This window comes from Osmerus eperlanus, chromosome 2 (assembly GCF_963692335.1).
Source record: "Osmerus eperlanus chromosome 2, fOsmEpe2.1, whole genome shotgun sequence".
In the NCBI taxonomy this organism is placed as follows: domain Eukaryota; kingdom Metazoa; phylum Chordata; class Actinopteri; order Osmeriformes; family Osmeridae; genus Osmerus; species Osmerus eperlanus.
This window is the reverse complement of record NC_085019.1, coordinates 19,485,881-19,511,003: the sequence shown is the minus strand read 5'-3', so window position 1 is coordinate 19,511,003 and position 25,123 is coordinate 19,485,881. Positions and strand designations below refer to the sequence as shown.

The window sequence follows — 25,123 nt, the reverse complement described above, 5'->3', positions numbered from 1 at the left end:
TTCCACTAATCTGTGAAAACACTCTCGGTGTCAGCACGTGCAATAGTGTCAAATACAAATGAGTCAATGTGTGTGTGTGTCCAGGGCTTAGCAGCAGCAGAAAAGCCAATCATTCCAAGCCTGTCACGTGCATGTTCCACCATTAGAGCTGAACCATGTGTGACATGGCGGTGTCCAGGTCTCTGCAGAAAAGGTTGTCATGGCCAAGGTTCCGTCCGTTCAGCTTTACTGTGTGGTGGGGGGCGGGGTGATTGCAAGGCGTTGGCATGGGCACCTTTCACCCAGAGATCTGATCTCAGACCTGGACAGTGAGCACCAGAGAAGCTCAGGAACACAACCCGTCGCCTGAACAGCAATCAGCACATTCTCCATGCACGTCTAAAAAAGAAAATACTCACTCTACTAATGCAGAGTGCTAAAGCTGTAATGTATTGACTTTTGTGTTGCACTCTCCGTGGATGGGATTTGCACAGTGACAGTGACCCGAGGGGGCAAAGTGACTAAGACATGTCTGTCAATCAGAACAAGTGTGAGTGAGCGAGAAACCCAAGCAAACCTGACAGTCACTTGGAGGGGGGGGGGGGGGGGGGGGGTTGTCCAGGTGTCCAGAACACACACACACACAAATAAAGCAGGAGCAGCAATAGAAGAGAAGTTCATGTTTTCCTGCTTTCTCTTCATGAATATTTGATTCGGGTCACCAACAAAACTTGCATAAAAGGAAAGCTACAAAACCATCAAACAAGAGCAGCCATTCACCTGGTGTGATGCATGGAGGGGTGCATGTGTGTGTGTGTGTGTGTTCGGGTCATAGTCAATCCAGAGAAAACGAATGCCCTTGTTTCCCCTGAGGCAGGGCTCCACTTACCCTCTCCTAAAATAAACACCCAGTTAGAGAGGGGAGGGTATGGGAGGAGAGAGAGAAGGAAAGAGGGGAAGAAGGAGAAGAGAGAGGGAAGAGGAAGAAAGTACCGAGATGAGAGAAAAGAAAGGAGAAAGGAGGAGGGGGAGAGAGAGGGAGCGAAAGAGATAGAGGGAGAGAGGCTGAGGTGGGTGGGAACTAATAGCAGGGAAGGGAGAGGGGGCCGGTGAGGAGGGAGTGTCAGGGGCAGGGAAGAAGATAGAGAGATATGGAGAGATATTGTTATCGGTATCCCCTTCATCCAAATAACAATACAAACTGCTGCTTTGCGTACGGCCTCTGGTGCACTCAAAGCAATGATGTAGACAATCAGTCCAGCCAACAATTGCTAGGCTTTAAATCGATACTCCTTCCCAGTCACGAAGGATGTCTGTGTTTGGGGAAAGTCACACAGCATAATTAGGAGAGGGGAGCTGAAATGGTACGTGTGTGTGCATTGTGTTTTTGTTTGTGTTTTATGTGTTTGTTTATGAGTGTGTCTTCTCCTTCCCCTGAATGTAAGCACAACTCTAATAAGATCCTGAGGGAGAACAAACCCCATCTATAGCACTGAGACAGAAAGAGAGAGAGAGCGGAGGAGGAGAATGCGAGGACAGAGAGAGGGAGGAGATGAAGACAGAGAGAGGAGATGAGGAGGGGACAGAGAGAGAGTAGTAGAGGAGGGGAAGGAGAGGACAAAGAGAGGAGGGGACCGAGAGAGAGAGAGAGAGAGAGAGAGAGAGGAGGTGAAGAAGAGGACAGATAGAGAGAAAGGAGGAAGAGAAGACCGAGGGATTGAGAGGAGGGAGAAATGAGAGGACAGAGAGAGAAAGGAGGAAGGGAAGAAGGGAAGACGAGGATAGAAAGAGAAGGAAGGGAGGCAGAGGCCAGAGAAAGAGAGGAGGAGGAAAAGGAGAGGACAGAGAGAGAGGTGGACAGGATAGGGGGAACAGAGTGGGATGGAAGATGAGCCATGTAGTAGACCTGCTCTCAGTAGGTGGCAGTGCTGCTCTACCAAAATGTGTATTTATCAGTGTGTATGTGTGTGTTTGCGTATGTCTGTGTGCACGCGTGTGTGAGTGTATTGTCCTTGGAGTATGGATCCATAACAGGTACCATGTCATGGAGGAGGGAGGGCTGCAGAAGACGTGTAGGAGAAAGAGCCAGAGAGAGAGATGGAGGGAGAGGTGGAGCCGAGGTAGAGAGAAAAGAGAGGAATGGACAGGATGTGAAGAGAGGGTCAGCAGGAGAGAAGAGACGAGTGTGTGATATGGAGGATAGAGGAGTAGGGAGTAAGGAAGTAGGGTTGCAGGAAGAAGAAACATGGAGGCATGAATGCGATAGCCATTGAGTGAAAGAGGAATTTAATGAAAAATTCAGCAAGGTCTGAAAATATGAACTATAAATAAGAACTCCTAAGACCAAGACTCAAATGGATGGGGGAAGGGAGTGAGGGGTGAGTGGGTAGGGAGAGAGAAGGAGAAAGAAAGGGAGTGAGGGGAGAGTGGGCAGGGACAGAGAGGGAGAGAGAAAGGGAGAAAAGTGAAACAGGGAGAGAGAAAGCGAGAGAGGGAGGGATGATGTGGAAGAGTACACAAACAGAGAGATGAGGGGAGAAACTTCACCCACACACACAGATCAAACATTAGGGTCAGAGAGCTGGATTATCCTCATTCCAGCATGAGCTTTCTGCACTAAGGAACGAGGGATGTGAGAGGAGAACAGACAGGAACAAGGGAGATGAGAGGGAAAGAAAAAAGGGGGTAGAAAAGACAAGTGACTACCCCCTTGCACTAAGTGCATTTTTAGATTATTTCAGCAGATCAGATCTTACATATCTGTTGAACAGTTAGGGCACAACTAGCAGAAGCACTGACTACCTAGCTGACAAGCTAGTTGATTACAGTATTTGACTGACTGACTGATTGCTTCACTGATTAGCTGACTGACTACAGAAGCAAACTGACCAGCTAACTAGAAGACTAGTTGACTGACAAACTAGCTGACTGACTGCGTAGCTGACTGATTTATGGACTGACTGACTGACTGGTTTAGTGAATGACTGACTGACTAGCTGACTGACTGGTTTACTGACTAGCTGACCGATTGGTGGACTGACTGACTGGTGGTCTGACTAACTGACTGACTAGCGGATGATGCACTTGCCCACATCCATCTAGCTCTTTACTCTGTGTTATTGGAAGTTGGAGCGTAGAGTGTGTGACTATTTAATGTATTGCTGTGTGTCTTGCACATTCACATGGCTGTTCTCCTCTCTCTCTCACACACACGCACACACACACACACACACACACACACACACAAGTACAAAAATACACAAGCACACACAGACATTTTAATTATGCATGTAGTTATTATAGATGCATATTTGTCATGCTGTCAGTTCACATTAGACACATGGAACAACAACAAACTCACCCAAATGGACAAGTTTTCTCAATAGAATCTACAGCACACACATGCACACACACACATGCACACACACGCACGCACACACACACACACACACACACACACACACACACACACACACACACACACACACACACACACACACACACACACAGAGAAGCAGTATTGAGAGCAGAGAATAGAGACTTATTCTGAGCTATCTGCATTAACACTTTACTACACATTAACTTTGGGTGAAAGCATATATCTCTATTTTGTATCTATTTGCCTGTGTTGGATCAGAAGGGAAACCTGTGCCCAGATATGGTAGACTACTGCTATGGTATAGTGTGATGTAATCCAATCTGTTTCACATTCAGTTTAAAGATGAGCTGAGCCGAGCCTAAGAACCAGCCCAGCGAGACTTTCCATCACTTCATGCCCCTGTCACTGCAACCCATGTCCCCCCCAATATGACTTCTGGTCAGGTCACCGGGGGGTGAACAGACAGGGGGTGTCAGTGTGGATCAGACTAGGCTGGGTCCCCACGGGCCGACAACATCAAGACAGGGAAGGGATCCGGCTGACAACGTCTCATGCTCTTCACCGCTTCAACATCTCTCTCTCTGTCTCTCTATCTGTCCCTTTATCTGTCTCTATCTATCTGTCTGTCTGTTTGTCAGTCTCTATCCATCAGTCTATCTGTCTTTGTCTGTCTGTTAGTCTGTTTGTCTCTCTGTCTCCTTCACACACACAAACACACGCACACAAAGACCACACGCCATGATAAAAAAGAACTGACTTGTTTATGGCTTGTTGAACTATAAAATGTTGAGCTCCAGCCCTTCTGCAGCTCCTGGTGTTGTTCCTCCAGTCTAATGAAGCCACAGGAGACGCTCTCTCAGAGTGGAGCTAAATCATTTGACCTTTGACCCCCCTTGGACCAATAGTAGACTTCCAAACCATTGCTGGTGCTGCAGAGGAGAAGGCCTATTAATAGCAGGCAATTTAAAGTAGGGGAGAGGGGGCATCTTAAGATTAATGACTTTACTTTCATGCATTTTAGACTTTTTTGTTTCGGTGGTCTTATCTTGTCGCTCTTTCTCTCTCTCTCCCCACACGCTCTCTTTCTCTCCCTTTTCTTTTTGTCTTCCGGCCCTGCAGTCTTTTGTTGTGTGTGTGTCTGTGTGTGTGTGCTCGTGACTGTGTGTGTTTGACTTTCCATGTAAGGCTGCACATAGTACTATTTAAGTCTTTGTTATTGTTAGAAAGTGTGTGTATTGAATGAATGTGTGTGTTTCTCTCAGATAAAGAATAGGTTTTCTTGGCCGTTGATCAGTATTCACCCTATCACTCTCCTTCTCTTCCTCGCTCCTTTTTAATGCAGACCTAGTTCATCAAAACTCTGGATAATCAGAGATCCTGAGATGGAGAGAGAGAGAGAGAGGAGGAGAGGAAGATGGAGAAAGAAAAAAAAAGAGAGAAAAGAAACCCAGAGAGACAGAGAAACAAAGAGAATTTGATTATAATATGTGCGTGCGAGTGTGGGTTGGTGTGTGTGCACAATATACGTGTGCGTGCTCTGCGTGTGTGTGTGAATGAGCAGGTAGAAGCCCCCGGGGCCATGTCTGGATCACTGGCAGATGAATACCACTCTACTGGAGTCACATGCTGTCCTGTGGGTGTGACACTCATGGGCTTCCTCCTTGGGGACCCTGCCTACATTGGAATCATCCAATGACCTGGACCAGCCCCTTAACTACCTATTCAAGCTGGTCTGATAGGCAAGAAAATAGCTTTTGGCTTTCCTTGTTCTCACACACATACATGCTATGATCAGCTAACCTTGTGGGGACTCAGTATTCAGTCTGAGTCAAATCCTGTGTTCCCTAACCCCTAACCACCCCTAATAATCCTCACCCTGGGATCTGCGACGGTGACCCCTTCTTCCTCTGCCAGGAACCTCGGGGTTACCATGGACCACAAGCTCTCCCTCACAGACCACATTGCCGCAGTCTCCCGGTCGTGTAGATTCACCCACTACAACATCCGGAACATCAGGAGATACCTGTCTGAGCATTCCACCCAGCTGCTAGTCCAAGCACTTGGCCTCTCCAAGTTGGACTACTGCAACTCGCTGCTCGCCGGTCTCTTCTTCTGACAACCGTCTGGTGGTCCCACCGCTCAAGAGCGCCCGCTCCCAACCCAAGATCTTCTCCTGTCTGGCCCCCCAATGGTGGAATCACCTCACCACCTCCGTCAGAGACACTGACTGTCTCTCCACCTTCAAGAAAAGGCTAAAGACGCACTCTTCCCATTGGCACTTATTTGCTTTTCACAATGTATGCTTCATGTTTTGGCTACTCACAATGTTTCTGAGGCTATCGCGTTGTTCATGATCGTTGACCTATGCACTTTTGTAAAGCTCTCTCTTGGAAGTCGCTTTGGATAAAAGCGTCTGCTAAATGAATAAATGTAACTTTAACCTTAACCCAGAAACCTAAACTGACCCCTAAACCTAAAGGATGAGTTTGTGCAATGGCTGTAGCCTGTCCCTGTGTAGCGGGGTTTGCTCGTTTAAAGATAGAAATACTTAATTTATCATAAAGTCTGGGGCACCACCCTAATATTGGTTTAGGACATTAGGGAATCCTATGTTTAATATGTAATAATCAGTCTCATCTTTAGGAATGAATTCGTTCTAAGAGTAGAGCCAATCGTAACATCAGTGAACACGCACGTCAAAATATCTTTACAATGAATTTATTCAAGTAAGGTAAACAGATCTTATGAAAAGTTGGATTATGGGTTTGATATGAGAGATTGGTTTCAATGAACAGAATGAAATGGTCTAACTTAAAGAAAGGCAGAAATTGTACAGTCAGTGATTACATCCTTACAAATCATAAACAGAGCTCACGCCAATGCCATGTCGAGGAGGAAAGAGCGTTAGCCATAGTTACGTTTGATCAGGGGTTGATCAATGATGTTGAGGGCGGTTTGCGCCAAAGGTCCATTTGAAGAATCTGAAGTCACAGCGCGGCTGCGCTGGGTCATGTGACTGAGTCTGCGGGATCTCAGTGAAGTCGCATTTGGAATTGCGTTTTTGGTTCTTCTGTTGAAACGTCCCGATAGTGACGCGTTCACTATGAAGTTGAATCTCAGGAGAAGCTTGGCGACGTCCTTTGGAACGCCAATCCTGATGGCGTTCATGCCATGGTCGGTTTCGCTGGAGTCCGAGATTGATGGTCATCTTAGGGCTTTATACAGTTCGAGGGAGGACCCGTCTGGGGTCAGATGTGGATTGGGGGAAGCTGGGTTCTCAACTCCCCCCTCCTTCCTTCACACCTACCAAAGGTGTGATCTGATCTCTGGCTGATCATTCGATGGTTCAAATATTGTTCTGGACATCTTGGTACAGTTACAAAATATAGTTGAATGATTGTTTTATTATGATAGCTTTGTGTAGATACCAAGAATGACGTGGTTATCTTTCAGGAAGAAGGAGTTGTTACTAGAATCAAGATTTCAGTGAACACAACATTAAAACAAAGTAACAAACATAACACAAATATCCCTCTCATAATTCTCCACCTTGTACTCTTGTGGTAAAGTCTCAAGAACTTTCCTCAAAAGTTCTGATCAAGGTATGTTCTTTGTTCAAATCGCCGCCGAAACGGATAGCAAATGGTCGCTGGAGACGTGTTGTCTAAATCAGGCCCTTTGAAGCTTGCAAGCTAGCAGGAGGGCTGATTTGGTAGATTGGGGAGGTCCCCCCCCCATTCTATGGTTCCTTTGCATCGGCGTTTGGTGGGTAATCAGCATACTGAGGGTGTCACAAGGGCTGATTCTGATGTGATTGAATCACTCTTCAGGTGTGGCAAGATGTTGGCTCCGTGTGGTCTTGTGGACCTCACTACACCTGAAAACAACCGTGCGTTCACACTGCAGTGTTTTTTAACGCTCTGCACCGCTTGCCTTCCCCCAGTACACCACGCTCGGGGGCGTGTTAGAAAAGTTAATACAGAGTTGTAGTTCTCTAAGGTCACTGTTGTAATCATGACCAAGCGTGCAGACTTGGGTTCATGTACTCACAATATCGATCAAAATACCACTTTTACACAACATTTGTGTAAAAATACTGAATTTTTACTAGTGCAAGATTACAGTAGAATACATGTTACGTCACCGGTCACTCAACCAGTCGTTTGTAGGCTGGGCTAGCAAGCTAGCAGTTACACAGAACAGTCACGTAATGTGACCAGACTGAATTTAAAAGTATAAAAACACACTAGGGACACTGACAACGTCGGAAACCCTGCACCATGCATTATTAGTTTAATGTAATCTTTAAATTCAGGCTGGTCACATTACGTAACTTTGTTCTGAACAGAACTGGGTGTGCAGACACATACGATAAGTTTGTCCTCAATCTTGAAATTGTAAAACCTAGAAATGTTTACCATGAGCAACAGTTGCTACGTTACAAGAAACAAGAAACAAATCCGATTGGCCAACGCTAGCGTTTTCACGCTCCTCATTTACTTAAAGTTGAGAAAATCCAACTTGCTACGCTCCGCTCCGCTCGCCTTCCCACAATGCCCTACGCGAGCGTCAACGCCTGGTTTCATTGAAAATGAATTGGAAGCCGACGCCCCGCTCTGCCCGCTCCGCTGCAGTGTGAACGCACCGTAAGCCTTACAGTGCGTTCACACTGCAGCGTTTTTTAACGCTCTGCATCGCTTGCCTTCCCACAGTACACCACGCTCGGGGGCGTGTTAGACAAGTTAATACAGAGTTGTAGTTCTCTAAGGTCACTGTTGTAGTCATGGCCAAGCGTGCAGATTTGGGTTCATGTACTCACAATATCGATCAAAATACCACTTTTACACAACATTTATGTAAGTGCAAGATTTTACTAGTGCAAGATTACAGTAGAATACATGTTACGCCACCGGTCACTCAACCAGTCGTTTGTAGGCTGGGCTAGCAGTGGCACAGAACAGTCACGTAATGTGACGAGACTGAATTTAAAAGTAGGCTATAAAAACACACTAGGAACAATGACGACATCGGCAACCATGCACCATGCATTATTAGTTTAATGTAATCTTTAAATTCAGGCTCGTCACATTAGTAACTTTGTTCTGAACAGAACTGGGTGTGCAGACACATACGAAAAGTTTCTCCTCCATCTTGAAATTGTGAAACCTAGAAATGTTTATCATGACCAAAGGTTGCTACGTTACAAGAAACAAGAAAACAATCCGATTGGCCAACGCTAGCGTTTTCACGCTCCTCATTTACATAAAGTTGAGAAAATCCAACTTGCAACGCTCCGCTCCGCTCGCCTTCCCACAATGCCCTACGCGAGCGTCAACGCCTGGTTTCATTGAAAATGAATTGGAAGCCGACGCCACGCGCCGCCCGCTCCGCTGCAGTGTGAACGCACTGTAACAGTGCGTTCACACTGCAGCGTTTTTTAAAGCTCAGCACCGCTTGCCTTCCCACAGTACACCACGCTCGGGGGCGTGTCAGACAGATGAATGCAGAGCTGTAGTTCTCTTAAGTCGCTGTTGTAGTTCGTATAATGTCATGGCAAAGTGTGCAGACAAAATACAACTTTTGCACACATTAAGCAAAAATCCGATACGCTTTCTAGATTTGACATGATCTTATCTACTGCACGCAATAGGTCATCTCTTTCCACACTGAGTGAAAGATTAAATGCCACCCTCACTCTATGTAACCGGTCTTGTGCCGGCTGTAATACAGAGTTGTCTATGGTCCATGTTGTATTTGTATTTATAGTGTTTACGCTCATTTTTATTATTAATGTATTGTAATAGTTACAATTTCTGCAAGCTAGCTAGCACTTTTTCCAGTAACATTGAACATAGTTGTATGCATAGCTGGATTTTGATAGATAACCACACCCTGTATTCAGAACCAACAAATTAAATTCCCTCCCGCTATTTATATATTTTTGGAGGGAATACATTGGTATAAATATAGATGCTCTCCATCAATATCCTATCATTCATCATGAATAACCGTCAGAGGATTGCTGTCATCGCCCTGCTCTGCCGGAGAAGACGCCGCCGCCGCTTTTGGGTTCATCCCATTTGCCGTTTGCGGGTAGACACCGGAGCTCATCACCGGCTGGTTCAGGAGCTGCGACTGGACGACGACTTGTTCCAGCGGTACTTCAGGCTGAACCGGGCCGAGTTCGATGACCTGCTGACCAGAGTGGGACCCCGGATAGCGAGGCTAAACACCTCTTTCCGCGAGGCGATCAGCCCAGCTGAACGCCTCGCTATTTGTCTACGGTAAGCTTTAATAGCCTTTACAGTAAACTGTTATATTTCAGTATTCTCAGACTAAAATATAGTGCAGTTATTTTCTATGCATTATTTTAAATGTATGGTATTTCTTTGTAGATACCTTGCCACGGGGGATTCGTTCATGACGATCAGTTTCAGCTATCGTGTGGGCTCAAGCACTGTGGCAGGTATTGTTGGGGCTGTGTCTCAGGCCATTTGGGACTGCCTGGTGGAGGAGTTCATGCCTGTGCCAACAAAGCAGGACTGGAGGACCATTGCTGAAGGCTTCCTTCAGAAGTGGAACTTCCCAAACTGCCTGGGTTCCATCGATGGCAAGCATGTTGTCATCCAGGCCCCTCACAACTCAGGGTCACTGTACCACAACTATAAGGGAACATTCTCCATCGTTCTCCTTGCGGTTGTGGACGCCGACTACATGTTCCGGGTCATTGATGTGGGGGGTTACGGTCGCAACAGTGACGGTGGGACCCTGGGCAACTCTGCGTTTGGTTTGGCCCTGAAGGATGGAACCCTGGACCTCCCAGAGAACTGCATCCTCCCTGGAGCAGAGCCACGTGGACCACTGCCGCACGTCTTTGTGGGTGATGAGGCCTTTCCTCTGCGGAGCGACCTCATGCGCCCCTTCCCTGGGACGAACCTCTCCAGGGAGAAGAGGATGTTCAACTACCGCCTCAGCCGTGCCAGGTTGATAGTCGAGTGTGCGTTTGGCATTCTCTCCAGCCAGTGGAGAATGTATCGGCGTGTCATTGGTATCAACCCAGCAAAGGCGGAGGTTTGTGTGAAGGCCACCTGCATCCTCCACAACTACATCCGGAGGTCCAGGAGAAGTGCCAGGGGATCTCCAGCAGCCAGTCCTGACCAGGAGGAGTCGGCAGGTCTCCAGGAGGCTCCACGAATCGGCAGCAACAATGCTGCACGTGCAGCCATTCGTGTGAGGGACGCATTCACTGCATACTTCAATGCAGAGGGTGCAGTGTCCTGGCAGCAACATGTCATATAGCCTGTGGCATTGAAAACCAAAGGTTCTTTTAAGAGCCACACATACTAATCACCAAAAAAGCAATCAGTTCCTACATGTTATTTTCATAAAATCAGTGTATGGTTGTGTAGTTTCTTATCTAATTTGCACTTCTAAAACACTTCTAAAGTCAGTTACAAAAGCAATAGCAAACATGTGCTCCTAAATAGTGAAATACTGAACAACAATACTGAACACCCTCAAGTCCAATCATTACAGATCCTTTGTGTATGTTTAAACTACAATTATACCAACCATTCATAGTACCAATTACATAATATGGACACAAGGTTCTGTCAGTGACAATTTCTTTTATTTAGTAGGCCTGTCACTCTGTGGCCCTCATCTCAGCCTCTGCCTCAAAAAACAATCGATGTACATTAAATTTAAGCTCTGAACGCTTGGCTGGTGGCATTCTTTTTAATGAAGGGAGGAGGCTTTTAAAAAAAAGCTCATCTTCGTCTTCCTGTAGTGGTGGTGGTTGAGGTTGAGGAGAGGGTGCTTGAAGAGCATCAAGCACCCTCTCCTCAAAACTTGTGAACCTCTCCTTCCGCACCCTCTTCCTAGCCTGACTGTGAGAGGATGCTGGAGGCTGGCCCCAAATTACAGGGGAAATTCCAGCCTCGCTGGCAGGCTGATTGCTGGCCTGGGTGTCTTGCCCATCTTGGGTGGCTGGGGGCTCTGGCTGGCTGGCTGGGGGCTCTGGCTGGCTGGCTGGGGGCTCTGGCTGGCTGGCTGGGGGCTCTGGCTCGCTGGGGAAGTTGCCACTTGTCTCCCTGAACTCCAGGAATGGAGCTAGGAAGCTCATGACCGCAGCGTACCTCCACGGTCTACCACTCCCTAGACCTGCTCCACTCCTGCACCGCTCTTTCTCCCTATTTTTTTCTTTTTTGTATCCGTCCCTCAAAGTCTTCCATTTCTTTTTGCATACATCGACTAGAAAGAAAGATGTATCAGACATACACGTTGACATGTTTACTAACCTTTTATTATATTACTCGAAATCTCTGCAAATCAATTGCTAGATCATGACTTGCCACTACACATTTATGGCTAGCGAGTGGCTGCCAGCCAGCATTTCAACGTTGGATGTCAATCGTGTGCCGTGAGCTAGCTAGACTATGCAGCTAGCACAGACGAAAGTTACGTAATGTGACGAAACTGAATTACAAAAGTACAAAATACACACCAGGGACGCCGACAACCTCGGCAACCCTGCGCCAGGCATCATTTTTTTTGTTAACGTCTCTGTAATCAAACAGAGACGTATCATACAATACTGGGTATGCAGACACACATACGATGAGTTGCTCCTCCATCTTGAAATTGTCAAACCTAGAAATGTTTACCATGACGAACAGTTGCTAAGTTACAAGAAACAAGAAACCAGTCCGATTGGCCAACGCTAGCGTTTTCACGCTCCTCATTTACATAAAGTTGAGAAAATCCAACTTGCAACGCTCCGCTCCGCTCCGCTCCGCTCCGCTCCGCTCCGCTCCGCTCCGCTCCGCTCGCCTTCCCACAATGCCCTACGCGAGCGTCAACGCCTGGTTTCATTGAAAATGAATTGGAAGCCGACGCCACGCGCCGCCCGCTCCGCTGCAGTGTGAACGCACTGTAAGCCTAGCTCCTAACCCTAGCCATAAAACTATCCCTAAATTCAACCCTTACTATCCAAACCTAATTGTAATCATAACACTAATTCTGACTCTAACCACCCTAAAACCACCCATTTGAAGTTGTGGGGACCAAGAAGATTCCCCCACAAGGTAAAATATTTCTTACTTTAGTATTGTTTACTCTGGTCCCAGCATGGGTAAATCCTGACGCACTCTGGTCCATGCTGAACTCTGATAGTTTATGAACGAGGAGTGGGACAGCTCTTTGAAGAACAGGTGATGGTCTAACATATCCTGGGTGGGTCTAAGCTGGGCTCAAAGGTTGAGCTGTCAGAAAACTGCTGAGCTTTGAGTGGAATACAGATGGAGAGAGAAAGAGGGATAGTGAGAGAAACAAATAAAGAGGGATAGAATAGAGTTCATGTCAAAAGTTTAGAGTATGTTCAATTGAGGGAGAGATATGAGAGAGTGAGACAGAAGAAGAGAGGGGATGGGAGGGAAGGAAGGATGGAGGGAGAGATGTCACTAAGGGTTTGAGGGGGCGAGAAAGCGTGGTTTCCTGTCAACTGCGTTTAGTCTGACATGGACCTTTCTTCATGCCACTGTGTGTATGCGTCTGTGTGTGTAATTGTGTGTGTATGTCCCAATGCCTGCCCTCTGGCCATGGATTCATTAAACATTTCATTAACGTCAAACACCATTAGCGTCATCAGGCTAAACTAAGCTCCGACACACACTCACAGGGGGAAGAGAAAAACAAGGAAGTCTAACAACGAATATTCAGCAGACCACCCACACCCACACAGACACACATACTGGTGTTGGTGAATTAGAGGGACAATTTTTTCATACCAGTTTTTTGCAACACTAAACTGGCACCTCTTTCCACTTATGCTAGAAAGATGTAGTAAATCTTCAAAAATTCAGTTTGAGCCATACAACACAAATCTCACTTCAAAATGTAGATACACACATCAGAACTCAAGATACAAGAACCTGACGCAATGCTGTATTAAGAGGACAAAAGATAATGAGGTACTTAGCTCCGCCCATGACACAAAGAGTAATTGCCAGGACCAAATTTATTTATCAGGACCATAACCATACACATACACAAACGTTACGTTTCTGTGTATTAAAAAGGCCAAACATGGATAAATGGAATATGAATAAACAGAAAGTATTAGACTGGATTTTACAGCGCCTTCACTAACCCTGCGTGTCCACTACAGCGGAGCGGGCGGCGCGTTGGTGTCGGCTTTCAATTCATTTTCAATGAAACCGGGCGTTGACGCTCCCAATGCCCTACGCAAGCGTCAACGCCCGATTTCATTGGAAATGAATTGGAAGCCGACACCAACGCGCCACTCCGCTCCGCTGTAGTTGACACGCACCGTAAGTATCAGAGCAACAGAATCCTATTTGTGAACAGAAAGGAACATTTATAAATGGCCAAACAATATATACTGTAAAACGTTTATATATTCTGTTGAACAGCCAGTTTGCCATTATAACTGGAACACGGTCAGCCCTCCTCCTGCCTCCACAAGATGAAATATTTAAATTGTCCACCAGTGATATCATCAGAACACAGAGATTACTTCTGGTCTCACCCTTAATATCCCATGTGTCCTGATGATATCACTGATGGACAATTCATCACATTCCCATATTCTATCCAGGATTTTCTTTTCTTTTCAAAGTTACGCCCCGATTCCTTACAAAATCCCTTATGTTTTGAATAGAGCGACCAGCCAGAGCAGGATCTTCAGCCTTCTTGCATTGCTGGCATTCAATCATAGTGGCCAGTTTCCCCTTTTTGATGTGTTCGCCAAAATGTCTCATGACTGCGGCAACCTCCATGGGAGACCATAGATGCTTTTTTGCTCTCCTGGCACTTTCCAGAGATACTAGAAAAAAGACAAATAAATCATTAATGAAAAAAAACTCCACTGTAAACAGCTCCGAACAGCTCTTGTTCAGATATAGTTTTTCCCAAAACTAGCGACCCCAGACCCAACCCAATTTTTTTGTGGGCGGGGCTAAATTGGGCTGGCACCCAGGCTAATCCCACTCAGTACCATCTTACTGACTTCACCAAAATATTTTTTTCTACAGGTGCAGCATCGGCCCAATGGTTGAGAACCCTGGTTTAATAAATCTAACTTAATAACCAAATTAGAAAATATATATTCCCATTGCTTTGCTAATTACAGTTTTTTGGTGCTTTGTATTTTGAAAAAATATAACTGAGAATGCATTACGGATTAAAATTGGCATAGAGAAAGTAGTATAAACAGTATCTTGCAGAAATAAGAGAATGGTCATCATATTGCCTTTGGGTGGTATGGATAATTTCTTTTTACCATTCTTCAGTACCTGTCAATAACTTGGTGTTTAGTGACTTGAGTATGTGTTTTCGCATTTACCAGAATGTTTCTTTGTGTTCTTTTTTCTGCTGGGCTCTTTTTCCTTCTTTTTTAGTCTTCTGTTGGGTTCTTCCGCCTTAGCATCAGTGTGTTTACTTTGTGCTGAAATGAAGAAAGGATTAAACAAAAAAATAACAATGGATGAGCATTTATTTGTTGTAGGTAGGGTCGTTAAATAGTAGTAGTTAAATAGTCCAAGATGCTCCTTTATGGGGTTAAGCAACTGATGGATAAATAACAAATAAATTCACTGTAAAGCACTTAGGCTGGAACAACGTTTTGGAATTGCTGGAACATTATTTGCTTATAAGTTGATTTGTCATTGTGAATGATATGATAAGTGCTTTTATTTTGAAGTGCAAGCCAAGGCACTGTAGTTGCTGTCGTGCATACTGAAAAGCAGCAGCCAAGCCTATATGTTCATTGTTGCACTGTTACGTATACAATGAGTAAATTGTTAGATTGAAAAGAATGTCCTGGTCATCAGTTAATACTACTACATCTGTAATCTACATTCACATCTTTTGAAAATTAGCTTACATGCCTCCCATTTATCTGAACTGTTGCCGTGACAACAAAATTGAAACGAGTGAAGAGGGTCTGAATCCACAATGCATTATTTCATAGCCTAAAAGCAATCAAAGAAGGTGACATGTCAGTAGACTGAGGATAAGGGCTAACCTTGTGATAATGGCGCAGACATACCTGGAGGTTCCTCGATAGGTTGCCCGGCCATCAACAGTCCTGCACAATCTGTAATAAGATATAATATACTTCATTACATACATAGAAATAACAAAGATGAGTATTACAGAGAAAGTTTGGTTAACTTGCCATGTGCAAAGGTAATGTTTACTCTTCTAATAATAATGAGATATCTTATGGTTATATGCCTTTTCCACTGAAATATGAATTCCATGGGACTGAATTTCATTTGGCACATGCAGTCAAGTTTGGACAAAAGCAGACTTTCACAGAATAAACCAGGAAACGTTGATCTAATTGGCATACGGCACCCTTTGCCATCTTTGTATATGACTTCATAGAGGCCCACGAGTAGAATGCAAACCAACTGTGGATGTCTGTTTGCATGAGCACTCAATTGCTATCTGGGGACAAGTCATTCAGGCCCTTACCATTTTCTAGTATTTCAGATATAAATTAACGCCCCCTTTAATATATGTCTGAAATACTAGAAAACAGTAAGAAATTTTAGTTACTGACTTGACAGTGAAATTAAAATTGGTTAGGAATACAACAGAACATGTAGTTACACTGTTAAAAGTCTAACCATCTGGTTAGACTATATATATATATATATATATATATATATATACATATATATATATACACCACACTGTCCTTACCAGTCTGTGGATATGTGAGATTTCCTTCATCGACCTCAATCTCAGCACCGACCTCAATCTCAGCACCGACCTCAATCTCAGCACCGACCTCACTCTCAGCACCGACCTCACTCTCAGCACCGACCTCACTCTCAGCATCGACCTCACTCTCAGCATCGACCTCACTCTCAGCATCGACCTCACTCAACTCTAGGTTGTCTAATAAAATAAATTATATTGCCTTAATGAATTATGAGGTTAAAGTGCTATAAATTGCACAATGTGTGTTCCATTTTGCTACCATACATTTGCTAAAAACAGGTCTAATTTTTTATGTAAACAACTCTAAATGGCATTACCTTCAATTTCAATCTCGTCCAGTGTTTTGCCTTGAAGGTTTCCGAGAGACCCTTTCTCCATGGCAAGCAGCAGTTTGGATATTTTGGCCAGCTGGGTAGTAGCCTCAGGAAGTCTGTAATATTCACGATGAACGCGAATATCGTGGCCAAGGAAGTTAGCAACTTGGTCCAACTCGTGATTCTTGAGGTTCAAGATCTGAGACAAAGTTGCAACATGTTTGCGTAATTGTGTTGACCTGAGGAGCTCAGGTTTTTCGGCCCCACATTCACTGGCATAAAGCCTCAAACAGTCCTGTCCTCTGTAGGGAGTCAGACAATGAGGTATGGCAAAAAGGAACTGGTTTTCTGCCAGAACACCACAGTCTTTTCTTTTTTCTATTAGGCGTGTTATGGCATTCACCATGTCTGGTGAAAGTAACACTGCAACCTTCCGGCCTCTTTTACCCCTTAATTCAACACGACTAAAGTGTTGACAAAGGTGAAGTTCAAATTCTGTCAGTCCAATTGCAACGTCCTTATGCAGGGCACTTGTGTCTCTCTCCAGAAAGCCATTCATCGGCATCTTTGAAATTTCTCCCCCTCTTCTCCTGTTAAAAAGTATTACATTTGCCATGGTGGCTTTACACAGTTGACTATATGATTTTGATGAACTATGGTCTTCCAAGTCTTTCAATGCTTGTTCTGTAGTCTTCTCCAGATGTCTGTGAAGACGTTGAACATCTTCTGTGAAAGGAAGAGTGGAAGGCTTGTTAAACTTCCGCTCGTTCAGCGTTATTAAAGCGATGTGAGAGATGTGTTCAGACCACTTTGTAGCATAGAGAGTTTTAAAACTCTGGGTTGACTTTATCAGCGTACTGTCTTCTGCCATGAGTGCTCTGCAATGTAAAATATCACAGACTTTCCGTAGTGCGTGACCTAACTTTAGAGCAAGGCTTGGAGTATCGAAGCGGTTCTTTTCTTCATCATGCCCACATACTTTCTTGACCGCTTTGATGAGCACATCAAAATTTGCAGGTCTCACAGCATCCTCAAGAGTAAGTATTGAGAATTCCTTGCGAAGCGTAAGCAGAAGTCTTCCAGAGTCTCTGAGTTGCTGGCGAATGTACTGATGTTTGGTGGGATCCTGTCCATATTTGTTGAAGAATGATTGGGCCAGCTGAAGAATGGAGAAGTCACTTCGCACAGTAGAAGTTATCTCATCGTCTTTCATAACAGCTAATATGTTCCAAACACCTGGTGATATCTGCTGACACAGAGCTGACTCATTCATAGAGGCCAAAGACAAAACATTTTTTCTTCCAATCTCTGAAGTAGCTTCTACTGGTTTTGAAGAACATTTTCGAACATGTCGCCACAGATCTCGCCGGAGAAATAATGCCTGGCAGTACATGCAGTGAATGTAGTCTTTTGCATTGTACTTTTTCTTTGATGTGCGTCTTAGTTTTAGTGATCCAACTCCGCTCACCAAGACCTCCGAGTTATGACTGTGGTTTCCCTTGTTGCGAAGCTTTATAAGCATTTGCATACGTTTTTTGGACCTCTTGGGAAGACTTAAAACATGAGCAACATCTGCATGTGTATTCTCATGAGTTTTTAAGTGACGTGTAAACTTTGTCTGCATCTTTCCACAAATGTAGCAGTAAGTTCTATTTTTGAGCAAGGATGATGTGTTTTCTGCTCTAGCATCAGCACCATCATCAACAATGCCTTCGGCATCAGCGTTTCCTACTTTGGCAGTAACTCTTAGAACTTCAAGCTGAGTTGTGCTGATCATATCTTCAGGTAATGATTCTGCAGCTTCAGAAATTGACTCTCTGTCTTCCTCTACAAAACTTCCTTGGTGGTGTCTTTTCTTTTTGGAAGCAGACTTGCTGGTGGAGACCTCACAATTCTGTACTTGTTTGTGACTGAAATCTAAAGGCTCTGATCTGTCATCCCACGAGCTGTTTGATCCATCTATGGAATCAGGAACATACTCCTCTTCTGATGATGCCGCCTCACTTGAACTTTGTTCTGCACAGACCTGATAATGATTAAAAAAACATTTATATTTTGTATACTTGGAAAGCATTTCACCGAGAATAATTCTACTAAAAAGCTTACCACTTGCAGAAGTTCAGTGATGTCCACCTTGTGTTTAACATAACACTTTTTGTGCCAGGACTGATTGCAAACTAGAAAGATAAAATTAAGAATTTATAAAGGAAGGCAGCATGGTAAGTACTTAGTCAGTGCAGCAGCAAATGGCTAATTTTGAACATACAGCACAGCTACACATGGAATCGTTTTTTGGAAAAGTGTTCCTGTGGAATCACGTTCAAAAGATACAGATGAACCCCCCTCCATTCTCAAAAAATTACCTTTACATCTCACACCACTCCATTTCAGAGGCGAAAAAGGTCCTCCACATGTAACACATTTTTCTAAACTTGACATTTCGTCAGGGATGACATCATGATCACAGTCCTGTTGACAAAAAAAAAAAGTGTAATCGTAAGACAGGAATTTTATTCTAACGAACACTTGTGTAGTGTAGAAAATCAAAACCAATTAATAGTTTGTACAATTTTCCTATTTTAACATGAATTAAGGATGAAAGTGACATGATTTGTATGTGTTATATTCCCTGTTGTCAATGAAATTGTTTAGAAATAAACTTAAAACCTTAAATCTACATTAACGATTAAAAAATTATACACCTGTAATTTAAAAAAAATGATAAAAAAACAAAAACACAACACAGCTTTTTCTTCAACAGAACAAACTAACTAACAAACTAAAACAGAATAAAAACATACACTCACTGAGGAAAAGTTTGGACCCAACTTCTCATCCTCATTAAACTGAGAAGGTGGATCTAAACTTTTGACTGGTAGTGTACATCTTAACATACAGAGCTTTAGAAGATTGAAGTGGATTTATAGTCTTCATAATGTATTAACTTTTATTTAAAATTTAAAGTCTTAAAAGATGAAAATTACCTCTAGTGTGTTGCCTGAAAAGGATCCGCATGCGTCCACATCCTCAGCCTGACATGGCATCTCTTTGGAGATCTGAAATGTAAAGAACAATCACTGAATGTGAGTTTGTTTCTCATGTACAAAACTCAGTCCTCCTTATTCCTGCACCTTACATGTTGAGTATTACACAGGACCTGTGTGTCTGTGCACTTCTAAATGTACTTTCATTCCTTTGTACATGTCATTTCAAAACTCAGTCCTCCTTATTCCTGCACCTTACATATTAAGGTTACATCGTACCTGTGTGTCTGAATACTGCTGAATATCATTCTCATGACTTTATTTCAGACAATAAATATGCCTTAAAAGATGAAAATTACCTCTAGTGTGTTGCCTGAAAAGGATCCGCATGCGTCCACATCCTCAGCCTGACATGGCATCTCTTTGGAGATCTGAAATGTAAAGAACAATCACTGAATGTGAGTTTGTTTCTCATGTACAAAACTCAGTCCTCCTTATTCCTGCACCTTACATGTTGAGTATTACACAGGACCTGTGTGTCTGTGCACTTCTAAATGTACTTTCATTCCTTTGTACATGTCATTTCAAAACTCAGTCCTCCTTATTCCTGCACCTTACGTGTTGAGTATTACACAGGACCTGTGTGTCTGCGCACTTCTAAATGTACTTGTATTCCTTTGTACGTGTAATTTCAAAACTCAGTCCTCCAAATTCCTGCACCTTACATATTAAGGTTACATCGTACCTGTGTGTCTGAATACTGCTGAATATCATTCTCATGACTTTATTTCAGACAATAAATATGCCTTAAAAGATGAAAATTACCTCTAGTGTGTTGCCTGAAAAGGATCCGCATGCGTCCACATCCTCAGCCTGACATGGCATCTCTTTGGAGATCTGAAATGTAAAGAACAATCACTGAATGTGAGTTTGTTTCTCATGTACAAAACTCAGTCCTCCTTATTCCTGCACCTTACGTGTTGAGTATTACACAGGACCTGTGTGTCTGCGCACTTCTAAATGTACTTTCATTCCTTTGTACATGTCATTTCAAAACTCAGTCCTCCTTATTCCTGCACCTTACGTGTTGAGTATTACACAGGACCTGTGTGTCTGCGCACTTCTAAATGTACTTGTATTCCTTTGTACGTGTAATTTCAAAACTCAGTCCTCCAAATTCCTGCACCTTACATATTAAGGTTACATCGTACCTGTGTGTCTGAATACTGCTGAATATCATTCTCATGACTTTATTTCAGACAATAAATATGCCTTAAAAGATGAAAATTACCTCTAGTGTGTTGCCTGAAAAGGATCCGCATGCGTCCACATCCTCAGCCTGACATGGCATCTCTTTGGAGATCTGAAATGTAAAGAACAATCACTGAATGTGAGTTTGTTTCTCATGTACAAAACTCAGTCCTCCTTATTCCTGCACCTTACATGTTGAGTATTACACAGGACCTGTGTGTCTGTGCACTTCTAAATGTACTTTCATTCCTTTGTACATGTCATTTCAAAACTCAGTCCTCCTTATTCCTGCACCTTACGTGTTGAGTATTACACAGGACCTGTGTGTCTGCGCACTTCTAAATGTACTTGTATTCCTTTGTACGTGTAATTTCAAAACTCAGTCCTCCAAATTCCTGCACCTTACATATTAAGGTTACATCGTACCTGTGTGTCTGAATACTGCTGAATATCATTCTCATGACTTTATTTCAGACAATAAATATGCCTTAAAAGATGAAAATTACCTCTAGTGTGTTGCCTGAAAAGGATCCGCATGCGTCCACATCCTCAGCCTGACATGGCATCTCTTTGGAGATCTGAAATGTAAAGAACAATCACTGAATGTGAGTTTGTTTCTCATGTACAAAACTCAGTCCTCCTTATTCCTGCACCTTACATGTTGAGTATTACACAGGACCTGTGTGTCTGCGCACTTCTAAATGTACTTTCATTCCTTTGTACATGTCATTTCAAAACTCAGTCCTCCTTATTCCTGCACCTTACGTGTTGAGTATTACACAGGACCTGTGTGTCTGCGCACTTCTAAATGTACTTGTATTCCTTTGTACGTGTAATTTCAAAACTCAGTCCTCCAAATTCCTGCACCTTACATATTAAGGTTACATCGTACCTGTGTGTCTGAATACTGCTGAATATCATTCTCATGACTTTATTTCAGACAATAAATATGCCTTAAAAGATGAAAATTACCTCTAGTGTGTTGCCTGAAAAGGATCCGCATGCGTCCACATCCTCAGCCTGACATGGCATCTCTTTGGAGATCTGAAATGTAAAGAACAATCACTGAATGTGAGTTTGTTTCTCATGTACAAAACTCAGTCCTCCTTATTCCTGCACCTTACGTGTTGAGTATTACACAGGACCTGTGTGTCTGCGCACTTCTAAATGTACTTTCATTCCTTTGTACATGTCATTTCAAAACTCAGTCCTCCTTATTCCTGCACCTTACGTGTTGAGTATTACACAGGACCTGTGTGTCTGCGCACTTCTAAATGTACTTGTATTCCTTTGTACGTGTAATTTCAAAACTCAGTCCTCCAAATTCCTGCACCTTACATATTAAGGTTACATCGTACCTGTGTGTCTGAATACTGCTGAATATCATTCTCATGACTTTATTTCAGACAATAAATATGCCTTAAAAGATGAAAATTACCTCTAGTGTGTTGCCTGAAAAGGATCCGCATGCGTCCACATCCTCAGCCTGACATGGCATCTCTTTGGAGATCTGAAATGTAAAGAACAATCACTGAATGTGAGTTTGTTTCTCATGTACAAAACTCAGTCCTCCTTATTCCTGCACCTTACATGTTGAGTATTACACAGGACCTGTGTGTCTGTGCACTTCTAAATGTACTTTCATTCCTTTGTACATGTCATTTCAAAACTCAGTCCTCCTTATTCCTGCACCTTACGTGTTGAGTATTACACAGGACCTGTGTGTCTGCGCACTTCTAAATGTACTTGTATTCCTTTGTATGTGTAATTTCAAAACTCAGTCCTCCAAATTCCTGCACCTTACATATTAAGGTTACATCGTACCTGTGTGTCTGAATACTGCTGAATATCATTCTCATGACTTTATTTCAGACAATAAATATGCCTTAAAAGATGAAAATTACCTCTAGTGTGTTGCCTGAAAAGGATCCGCATGCGTCCACATCCTCAGCCTGACATGGCATCTCTTTGGAGATCTGAAATGTAAAGAACAATCACTGAATGTGAGTTTGTTTCTCATGTACAAAACTCAGTCCTCCTTATTCCTGCACCTTACGTGTTGAGTATTACACAGGACCTGTGTGTCTACGCACTTCTAAATGTACTTGTATTCCTTTGTACGTGTAATTTCAAAACTCAGTCCTCCAAATTCCTGCACCTTACATATTAAGGTTACATCGTACCTGTGTGTCTGAATACTGCTGAATATCATTCTCATGACTTTATTTCAGACAATAAATATGCCTTAAAAGATGAAAATTACCTCTAGTGTGTTGCCTGAAAAGGATCCGCATGCGTCCACATCCTCAGCCTGACATGGCATCTCTTTGGAGATCTGAAATGTAAAGAACAATCACTGAATGTGAGTTTGTTTCTCATGTACAAAACTCAGTCCTCCTTATTCCTGCACCTTACATGTTGAGTATTACACAGGACCTGTGTGTCTGTGCACTTCTAAATGTACTTTCATTCCTTTGTACATGTCATTTCAAAACTCAGTCCTCCTTATTCCTGCACCTTACGTGTTGAGTATTACACAGGACCTGTGTGTCTGCGCACTTCTAAATGTACTTGTATTCCTTTGTACGTGTAATTTCAAAACTCAGTCCTCCAAATTCCTGCACCTTACATATTAAGGTTACATCGTACCTGTGTGTCTGAATACTGCTGAATATCATTCTCATGACTTTATTTCAGACAATAAATATGCCTTAAAAGATGAAAATTACCTCTAGTGTGTTGCCTGAAAAGGATCCGCATGCGTCCACATCCTCAGCCTGACATGGCATCTCTTTGGAGATCTGAAATGTAAAGAACAATCACTGAATGTGAGTTTGTTTCTCATGTACAAAACTCAGTCCTCCTTATTCCTGCACCTTACGTGTTGAGTATTACACAGGACCTGTGTGTCTGCGCACTTCTAAATGTACTTGTATTCCTTTGTACGTGTAATTTCAAAACTCAGTCCTCCAAATTCCTGCACCTTACATATTAAGGTTACATCGTACCTGTGTGTCTGAATACTGCTGAATATCATTCTCATGACTTTATTTCAGACAATAAATATGCCTTAAAAGATGAAAATGACCTCTAGTGTGTTGCCTGAAAAGGATCCGCATGCGTCCACATCCTCAGCCTGACATGGCATCTCTTTGGAGATCTGAAATGTAAAGAACAATCACTGAATGTGAGTTTGTTTCTCATGTACAAAACTCAGTCCTCCTTATTCCTGCACCTTACGTGTTGAGTATTACACAGGACCTGTGTGTCTGCGCACTTCTAAATGTACTTTCATTCCTTTGTACATGTCATTTCAAAACTCAGTCCTCCTTATTCCTGCACCTTACGTGTTGAGTATTACACAGGACCTGTGTGTCTGCGCACTTCTAAATGTACTTGTATTCCTTTGTACGTGTAATTTCAAAACTCAGTCCTCCAAATTCCTGCACCTTACATATTAAGGTTACATCGTACCTGTGTGTCTGAATACTGCTGAATATCATTCTCATGACTTTATTTCAGACAATAAATATGCCTTAAAAGATGAAAATTACCTCTAGTGTGTTGCCTGAAAAGGATCCGCATGCATCCACATCCTCAGCCTGACATGGCATCTCTTTGGAGATCTGAAATGTAAAGAACAATCACTGAATGTGAGTTTGTTTCTCATGTACAAAACTCAGTCCTCCTTATTCCTGCACCTTACATGTTGAGTATTACACAGGACCTGTGTGTCTGTGCACTTCTAAATGTACTTTCATTCCTTTGTACATGTCATTTCAAAACTCAGTCCTCCTTATTCCTGCACCTTACGTGTTGAGTATTACACAGGACCTGTGTGTCTGCGCACTTCTAAATGTACTTGTATTCCTTTGTACGTGTAATTTCAAAACTCAGTCCTCCAAATTCCTGCACCTTACATATTAAGGTTACATCGTACCTGTGTGTCTGAATACTGCTGAATATCATTCTCATGACTTTATTTCAGACAATAAATATGCCTTAAAAGATGAAAATTACCTCTAGTGTGTTGCCTGAAAAGGATCCGCATGCGTCCACATCCTCAGCCTGACATGGCATCTCTTTGGAGATCTGAAATGTAAAGAACAATCACTGAATGTGAGTTTGTTTCTCATGTACAAAACTCAGTCCTCCTTATTCCTGCACCTTACGTGTTGAGTATTACACAGGACCTGTGTGTCTACGCACTTCTAAATGTACTTGTATTCCTTTGTACGTGTAATTTCAAAACTCAGTCCTCCAAATTCCTGCACCTTACATATTAAGGTTACATCGTACCTGTGTGTCTGAATACTGCTGAATATCATTCTCATGACTTTATTTCAGACAATAAATATGCCTTAAAAGATGAAAATTACCTCTAGTGTGTTGCCTGAAAAGGATCCGCATGCGTCCACATCCTCAGCCTGACATGGCATCTCTTTGGAGATCTGAAATGTAAA

The 25,123-nt window shown here is 43.1% G+C and overlaps 2 protein-coding genes across 2 annotated transcripts; one reads left to right on the top strand and one right to left on the bottom strand.

Moving 5' to 3' along the window:
* The first annotated feature begins 9,224 nt into the window (after window positions 1-9,224).
* Window positions 9,225-10,657, top strand: LOC134037161 (uncharacterized). The gene is made up of 2 exons (XM_062482520.1): window positions 9,225-9,642; window positions 9,754-10,657. The coding sequence occupies exons 1-2, from the start codon at window positions 9,329-9,331 to the stop codon at window positions 10,655-10,657; spliced, it is 1,218 nt and encodes a 405-aa protein (XP_062338504.1). The 5' UTR covers window positions 9,225-9,328.
* A 4,742-nt stretch (window positions 10,658-15,399) lies between these two features.
* On the bottom strand, window positions 15,400-19,443 carry LOC134037151 (uncharacterized). The gene is made up of 6 exons (XM_062482507.1): window positions 19,410-19,443; window positions 18,789-18,894; window positions 18,532-18,602; window positions 16,429-18,451; window positions 16,091-16,288; window positions 15,400-15,476 (listed from the first exon to the last, which is right to left on the bottom strand). The coding sequence occupies exons 2-6, from the start codon at window positions 18,862-18,864 to the stop codon at window positions 15,400-15,402; spliced, it is 2,445 nt and encodes an 814-aa protein (XP_062338491.1). The 5' UTR covers window positions 18,865-18,894; window positions 19,410-19,443.
* Window positions 19,444-25,123: the final 5,680 nt, after the last annotated feature.